We start from the raw sequence: 8,445 nt of genomic DNA, 5'->3' as shown, positions 1-8,445 counted from the left end.
AACGAAGACCCAGCACAGCCAAAAATAATTCAATAAACAAGCAAACAAAAGAACTCTCCAGGGACTACTGGTGGTCCAGTAGTCAGGACTCTGCGCTTCTACTGCAGGGGGAGTGGGTTCCAGTGACGGTTTCTAGTGACAGGAGGAGGCGGGAGCCGTGTCCTGAAGATCTTGCCCACTCTCCTTCCAGGGTGATGGCCAGCACGTGCCCCTTTCTGGATGGCTCCACTGAGGGTGCAGCGCAGTGGCTTCTGGACGTGATGCTTAGTTCAACCCATCTAATAGGGCTAATAATCTGGGATCCTTATCCCAGGAGGAAACTGTCTGTCCTCACCCGGGGCTAATAATCTGGGAACCTTATCCCAGGTCTGGGGCTTCTTCATCTGTCCCCAGTCATATCTGTCGTGATTGTCGTGACTGACTCCTCTGGGAACCTCATTAAGCTCAGAGCTCTTGGTGAATATGAGAGACTGGAACAAGCAACATGACAAATATATACTTTCTTTTCTGCTTCATTGATTTCTGCTCTCACTGTTCTGTTTCCTTCTATTTTCTCCCCACTGGGTTTGATTTACTTTTTTTCTAGCTTAAGATAGAAGTTTAAATTATTTAATGTTTAGCCTTTCTTCTTTTCTAGTATTTGTATTTCAGCCTATAAATTTCCTTGTGAGCACTGCTTTAGCTGCATCCTGCAAGTCTGATGTCACATTTTCACATCTCTTATTTTTAAGACCTATATTCTGCTCTTCCTTGATATATTAAAAATAATCAGACCAAGCCCTGAATTTCAATTTAAACCACAATGTTCACCACAGAAAGTTCTCACTCTATTTCCAGAACTACTGGGTTTCAGACTCTGTAAAAAGATTTGAAAGAGTGAATATTCTGAGGAGTTTAGGTTTCCAAATGCCATAGTAGAGTCAAAAGAACAGTTTGATGACCCTTACCTTTTATTTTGGATGTATAATTTCAACTGAATAAAAACTGCAAGCATGGGACTTCCCTGCTGGTCAAGTGGCTAAGACTCCGCACTCCAACTGTACGGGGCCTATGTTGGCTCCCTGGTCAGGGAACTAGATGCCATAGGCCGCAACTAAGAGTTTGTAAGCAGCAACTAAGAGTTTGCACGCCGCAACTAAAGATTCGACATGCCACAACTGAGACCTGGCACAGCCAAACACATAAATATTAAAATAAAAAACCTGCAAACATGATTGCTGGAAATGAAACCAGTAACTCATGCAAGTAAGGTCTTCTAATGCCTGTAGAACAGCCTTACTTTAAAAAACCCATTTTGGGGATTCCCCCGGTGGTCCAGTGGCTAAGCCTCCTGGATTCCAACGCAGGGGGCCTGTGTTCTGTCCCTGGTCAGGGAACTAGCCCCACATGCTGCAACCAGGAGCTCACATGCCACAACCAAAAAGATTCTGCATGCTGAAACTGAGACCTGAAGCAGCCAAACAAAAAGTAAAAACACTTCGGAAATAGATAAATAAATAAGAAAGCAAACAAGAAACACATTTTAAAGTTTACAGAAAACCTGCCAACACTGCACTTCATTAAGAGCTTAGAAACAGAAACCACTGGCATGTTGCTGATCTAGACTTATTATATTTATTTCATGTCATTGTGGTCACTTTTACAGCAGTTTAGATTTTCAATTACATTATTGTTCACAGAATTCACAGAATTCATTAACAAACATCCAAAGGAAGGTTTTTCAGTAGCACAGCAAGATAGAAAAGAGGTGCTTTGGAGTGGAACCCGAGTCTGATTATTTAGATAGATGTCTAGAATATTATTGCTTTATTATTATTTTTTTTTAATAATAAATTATGCCCAGGAAACCCACCCTGCCAGGGTTCTTTGTACTGCACCACCCAGGATCACGGGGAACATCATGTGACACAGAGTGCCGGTCAGATCAGCCCCCTGTGCTCCTGCTGCTCTGCAAGCTTGCTGAGGCACACCGTGTCTTCTGCGCGTGTACTTCCTCCAGCCTGACGCGCTCCTCCACGGTCCTGCAGCTGACGGGGGCAGTCACACATGGGACGCAAAACTTCAATCAGACATAAACAAGGGCTTGGTGAAGGGGGGCTAATGCCCCTAAAACAGCCACTAACTACGCCCGGGAGAATGTCGGAAGCAACAGAAACACCTGGAATCTCAGTCTGTGAGGAACATCTTAAAGGAGATGTCCTCAGTGGTCCAATGTGGCCGCTCTGCAGCAGGAACGTGAGGACTTCTGAGGAGATTTCATGGATGGGTTTCTTTTGTTGTTCCATGTGAATTTGCATTTTGTGAAAAAACATCTTGGAGATTTCTTCATAGCCCCTGAGGCTCTGTGGATCTATAGAGACCAGGGTTGGAGTGGGGGCTGGCTTCCTCAGGGACTGGGGTGCTCCCTCTGCATTTAGGGCAGGGTCCCTGAGAAGTGGTGGCCGCATCAGGTTCTAGAGACAGGAGTGGAGGCTGGGTGTGGAGCTCAGGCTGCGGCCGGGGCCTCAGTCCAGCTTCTTGCTGTTGTCTGTGCTGTGTACAGAAGCCAAGAAGTCGACAAGGAGCTTGGCTGTCTTCCTGGGCCTCTCCATCACCACTGAGTGCCCACAGTTTTCCAGGAGCTCCACCTGGGAGTTGGCGATTGACTTGGCCAACATGTCTGCCCCGGACACATCGAGCACCTGCAGGACAAGAGAGGAAACTAGATGGAAAGGGTTCAGGTGCCCGAACACACTCCGTGGACAGAACTCCCGTCCAGGCCTGGCAGGGGTGATTTTTTGAACCAAGTCACTCCGGTGTTGGGGCCTGTAGCTGTCTGATGGAAGTAACCACGTGCCTCACGTTTTACTCTGCAGCTCGGTGGCAGGAGGTGTGCTGCTGCAGGGTTACTGTGCTGGAAACACAGGCCCTGCCCTGAGGATGCCCTGGTGTGGTGGGGAAGCCAGACTGGAAAGCAGTCAAGAGCAGCGCAAGGTGGTAAAGACTCTGATGGGGGAGGATCCTGAGAGCTGAGAAGCCACAAGGGAGGGGGATCGTGGAAGAGGGACCCGCACAAGGGTGGGAGGATGGTGCGTGCAAGGGACAGCCGTGTGAGCAGGGAGTACATCTGGCCGTGCTGGGAGTCGGGTCTCAGTCTGAGGGCGGTGGGGAGCCTTGGGGCTGTATTAAGGACAGGGACGTGATCAGGCTGGGCCAGGAGAATGCACCCTGCAGCTGGTCCAGGGAAGGCCAAGCTGTGAGGAGGCCACACAGGAGAGATGCAAGAGGCAGACACGAATTATCACAAGCCAGAGGACTAGCTCCTGAAGGCCCTCAGGGGATCCCCGAGCTGCGTGACCTCAGACCCTGAAGTGTGTGAATAACAGCCAGTGCTTTTCCCAAGTGAAGCCCACCATTTTTCCAGGTTTTCAAACTCCCTTTCATTTCCACCTGGGTTACACCTTGCTATTACCAACTCAGTTAACTGACTTTCTTCTCCTTCAGGGTCAGATTTATATTCACCCTCTTCGCTTCACCGCTTTCACCTTCACCTCACCACCCCCCAGACCAGAGAAGGCGGCCCCTCCGCTCTGGCCTTAACGCCAAAAGCAAAATCCCAACAAATTCGAGCACTGTCTGCTTTTGAGCTTTATTCTCCCCAACCCAGACTGGTAATACTAAGATTTGCTGCCCACCAGGAAGTGGGGTGAGCAGAGCGCAGGGCACCCGGGCTGAGAAAACACAGGAAGGAACAGCTGACGGGGAGCATGACGCGATCTCGCCTCTCCCTGCTGGTCCCTGAGAGCCCAGGTCACCTTGGGGATCTGAGATGAAGCAAGGCCGTCACTGTCCCAGCTCTGGTTTCTGACTGACTAACCGCCTCCTGGCCCCACCTGAGTCCCGCGTCTCTGCTCAGGCGTCCACAGAGTCCCTTGGCTGCTGTGAAAGGGGCAGATGAGTCCTCCCTGCTCCTGACGCCCTGGTTCCCGTGCTGGGCATTCTCGGGCGCCTGGCTGATGTTGAGATGGCTGCACACCGGTGCCTCTGCCCCTCCTGCCCCCTGCGCCGGGGCACACCTGGCTTCTCCCCAGTCTCCTCTCCTGGGCCTCCCACAGTCAAGGACAGTTGAGGTGCAGCCTGACTTCCTGCCTCTGCTCACACCACACATGCGATGGGCATGTGCAGTCTGCCCAGGGCTCACAGTGGTGGCTTTCACCTCAGCGTCCACAGGGGCGCTCTCTCAACAGGGACAGCTTTGCTCCCATTTCCCTTCTCACGATGGTCAACAGCGTGAGACGACCAGATACCCTTTGACAGACGGTGTAATTCTGTCTGCCTGCGGGCCTTATAAAGGCTCCATTTCCCACCACCACCTCTTGTTTTAAACTTTTCAAGAACATTCAGTAAGATATGATTTCTAAAGAACGGCTGCAGACAAAAAGGGAGTTTCTTAAGTATAAATCAGTATTTCATTGGCAGGTTTATTATGGATGGATTGTGCCCCCTCCCCAAATTCATATGTTCAAATTCTAACAAAATGTGACTTTACTGGGAAACAGGGTCATCATGGATGTAATTAGTTAGGATGACATCATTCTGGAGCAGGGTGAACTCCTAACCTAGTATGTGGACCCCTAATCTATCGTAACTGGCGTCTTACAAAAATGAGAGGTTTCAACACAGAGATGCACAGGCACCGGGACAACATCATGCGAAGATGGAGGCAGAGGCCAGGGTGAGGCGTCTACAAGGCACGGGACACCAAAGTTCACCAGCAAACTCCCAGGAGCTCAGGCAAAGGCAGGGAACAGGCTCTGCTTCCCAGCTCCCACAAGGAACCAGTCTGCTGAGGCCTGGGTCTTGGATCATAGTCTCCAGAACCGGTGTCACAGTGTTAGTCGCTCAGTCATGTCCAACTCTTTGTGACCCCACGGACTGTAGCCCACCAGGCTCCTCTGTCCCTGGAGTTCTCCAGGCAAGAATACTGGAGTGGGTTGCTGTTTCCTTCCCAGGGGATCTACCCGACCCAGGGGTTGAACCCAGCTCTCCTGCATTGCAGGCAGATTCTATACCATCTGAGCCACCAGGAAAGCCCCCAGTGTATCTGCATGCCAGAACTGGCAGCCAACGTAACTGTGTTGTTTAAGCCTCCCAATTTGCGGTACTTGGTTACAGCAGGCCTAGCAAACTAACAGAGCCATCTGACAAAGCCTGTCAAAGAGCCCGTCAGCATTTTAAAACGCACAAAGCTTTGATCAAGCTATTCCACATCCAAGAACTGACCCTCAGATACGCTCTCACACTGCAAACACACACGTATAATGGTGCACATCAAGGTGTGGTTTAACGGCAAAAAACTGAAAATGACCTAAGTGACCATCAACAGGGCACTAATGCAGCAGGTAATGGAGTACTATGCAGCTCCCAAAAAGAACATAAAATTTTGTTTTGGGCAACAACCATTCACAGATGGTAAATCTAGAGGGAAATGTTTGATGAGGACCAAGATACCCACATGGTCTCGAAGTGCCTCCCTGCAGACTGCTTATTAGTTGCAAGTGGAGAAATAATGTCTATAATGAAGAAATCAGATGTCACAATCAAAATTCCCATCACTGGGATGTCCCAGGCAGGCCAGAGGTTAAGAGGCTTCCACTGCCTAGGGCACCGTTTCAATCCCTGGTTGAGGAACTAAGATCTCACATGCCATACAGTGCAGCCCCCAAAATAAATAACAGTTTTAAAAATTCCCACCACTGAAGTAAAGACATTCTCCTTCTGAGGATGTGAAGTCTTACTACCCATGAGATATTCTGGCCAGGGATATGTATCCCGAATTTAATCATGAGGAAACAGCCAACCAACTCAAACTGAGGAATATTTTGTAAAATAACTGGCCCACACTCTTCAAATATCTCAGTGTTATGAAGGATAAAGGCAGAAAGTGGGCATCATTTTATATAAAAGGAAACTAAAAAGACAAAATATGCAGCATGTGATCCTGGCTACAGGGGCAGGAGGAGGAGCACTCTAGGAAGGACGTCACTGGAACAAGGAATCCATTTGAAATAGGGACTGTACGTTAGTTAAAAGCTATGTCATCAATGTTACATGTCCCAGGTGTGACAATGTCCTGTGATCATGTGAGATAATATTCTGGGTTGCAGTAAATACCCCTTGAAGCACTGGAGGTAAAGGGACGTGACGTAAGCAGCTCACTCCAAATGGCCCCAAAACACATATTTCTAGACCTGCCTAGATGAGGCGGTAAATGTTAAAAAGTTGGTAGTAAGTAAGATGTGGCACATACGTATCATGGAATGACACTCAGCAATAGAAAGGAACAAACTGTTGGCATAGGCGACGATATGGATGAACCTCAGAAACATCACGCTTGAGTGGAAGAAGCCAGATGCAAAAGACCACCACTGTAAAATATCATTTTATGAAAATTTTAGATAACTAAATTCTAGACAAGACTTCAGAAACAGAAAGCAGGTCAGTGGTTGAACAGTGCTGGGGCAGGAATGGAGATGAACTGCAAGTGGGCAAGAGAGAACCTACAGGATGACAGAAGCATTCTGCACCGGGGCCGCAGTGGGGTGGGCAACAAGGTAAATTTTACAGCACGTGAGCTTTTGAACAAGCAGTTAAAACTGATGAAACTGGGTAAAGGCAGATACAGGAGTACTCTGTACTACTTTTACAATTATCCTGTAAATTTGAGATTCTTTCAAAATAAAATATTTAAAGCACTAGAATGTGTGGATCTCTTCAAGCTGATATTAAATGATTTCCAAGGTACATATTTCTCATATATATTAAGCAATTAAGGTACGAAACTGTATATACTGCATGTCTGAAAATCTTATACACAACACTTCTTTATGCACACTGATAAATGCTTAGAATAGAAACAGGCAAACAACAGCCCCTGCCTGCTTTGTGACTGCAGGCTCCCGGGAGCTCTGCCTGCCATTTGCTCTGCATGTCACCATCACAACAGAAGAGCTGAATAGATGTAACAGGAACTTATCACCCACAAAGCTGCAAATATTTAATATCTGGCCCTTTTAGAGAAAGCGTGTGCCAACCGCTGCCTTGGAAAATTTAAAAGAAACACATACAAACTGTAAGTGCTGCCTTGAAGAAATGGGAACTGGGATCTAGGATGTCAAAGAGACCGAGTGTACTCTTATCCATCTTTCCGTAGTCTTACAAGGTTTCTGTACCATGTGACTATCTGGCTTTGAGAAAGATAATTTATGAAAATGCTTTCAAATTGTCTTACATTTTAAGAGGTCAGCGTCACTGCCCTCAACTCCCTGTGAACGCCGGCACTTGGCACCAGGCATGCGCCACCTCTCCCTGGTATCAGAGAGCAGCCAGGCTCCCTTCATAAAGGACCACGAGTTTGTCCTTGGAGGCTAGTGTAACTGGCACAGGCAGCCCCAGGGACGCGCCACATACCTGGTCTTGTTTCCCCCAGATGATCTGCGTGGGGACCTTAATCTTGTCCATGTTCTGATGGAGGGAGTATCTCGACTTCTCACTGACGATTTCCAAAAACACTTCGTAAGGAAGGAAAATAAAGTGAGTGTGGGCTGTGCTGTGGACACCACCAAGTACAGGAATTAGATAGTGTGTATGTATATATATAGGGCTTCCCTGCTGGGTCCCTATGTATATACAGGATATATACAGGGTATATAGTCTTTGAGTCTAAGGCACTGTGTCTTTCTTGAGGGGTCCCAGAAAACTCTCAAAGTCTCAGAAATGTAAGGAAGACGAGCAGGCCACCCATAAGATGTGTCACAGGCTTAGAGGTCAACACAGGGCTACTTACGCTTTCGGTAGAAGGTGTTGTGAGGGATGCGGACATCAACAAGGCCCTGCAGGATCTAGGGATAAATAACCCAAAGTCAGAAGGCAAGGGAGGATTCGTATTCTCAGGCCTCAGAAGGGTCTGGGACAAAGAGGGGAAATCAAAGGCCAGCAGTTTCGGGCATTGTCAAGGTTTGTAAGGACTGGTCTCCAAATTCCCTTGATGGCCATGCAGTGTAATGGGGACTTAGGTTCATAAGAGGCTTTTTCTTTCTCATAAGGAAGGAACTCTGGGAATAACTGTGAAGCCAAAGGACCCCGGTGGCATGTAAGCTGCCTCACCTGTGAGGAATCCTCTGCTTATCCTGAGACATAATCAGAATGAAAATAATATCAAGTAATTACTCAGTGATACCCAATATAAAACAAGGTCTATTAAAAAAAATTAACCACTGGGGATGATGGGCCTCTTAAGCAGTGAAATCAACCACTGGGGAAGTTCTGGGAAGGCTTTCGATGTCCTGAGCTCACTGTGTGACAGGCAGGCTGTGGCGCTGCAGCACATGCCGACGGCCAGGGCTCCTGGACCTGGGAGACCGACCCAGAGAGGTGCTGCGGCCAGAGAACACGGCCCGCCTCTTC

General features: G+C 48.0%; 1 protein-coding gene across 5 annotated transcripts in view; it reads right to left on the bottom strand.

Moving 5' to 3' along the window:
* Positions 1-1,591: 1,591 nt before the first annotated feature.
* ABHD6 (abhydrolase domain containing 6) overlaps positions 1,592-8,445 on the bottom strand; it is a 48,367-nt gene continuing 41,513 nt past the window's right edge. For all 5 annotated transcript variants that reach the window (XM_027522774.1, XM_027522777.1, XM_027522776.1 and 2 more), the window contains 3 exons: positions 7,826-7,880; positions 7,450-7,550; positions 1,592-2,681 (listed from right to left, as the gene is read on the bottom strand). In XM_027522774.1, coding sequence (XP_027378575.1) covers positions 2,505-2,681; positions 7,450-7,550; positions 7,826-7,880 — 333 coding nt within the window. In that variant the 3' untranslated portion in view covers positions 1,592-2,504. The remainder of the gene's footprint in view (positions 2,682-7,449; positions 7,551-7,825; positions 7,881-8,445) is intronic.

This window comes from Bos indicus x Bos taurus, chromosome 22, assembly GCF_003369695.1.
Source record: "Bos indicus x Bos taurus breed Angus x Brahman F1 hybrid chromosome 22, Bos_hybrid_MaternalHap_v2.0, whole genome shotgun sequence".
In the NCBI taxonomy this organism is placed as follows: domain Eukaryota; kingdom Metazoa; phylum Chordata; class Mammalia; order Artiodactyla; family Bovidae; genus Bos; species Bos indicus x Bos taurus.
The sequence above is the reverse complement of the archived record's forward strand: the minus strand, read 5'-3'. Positions and strand labels throughout refer to the sequence as shown.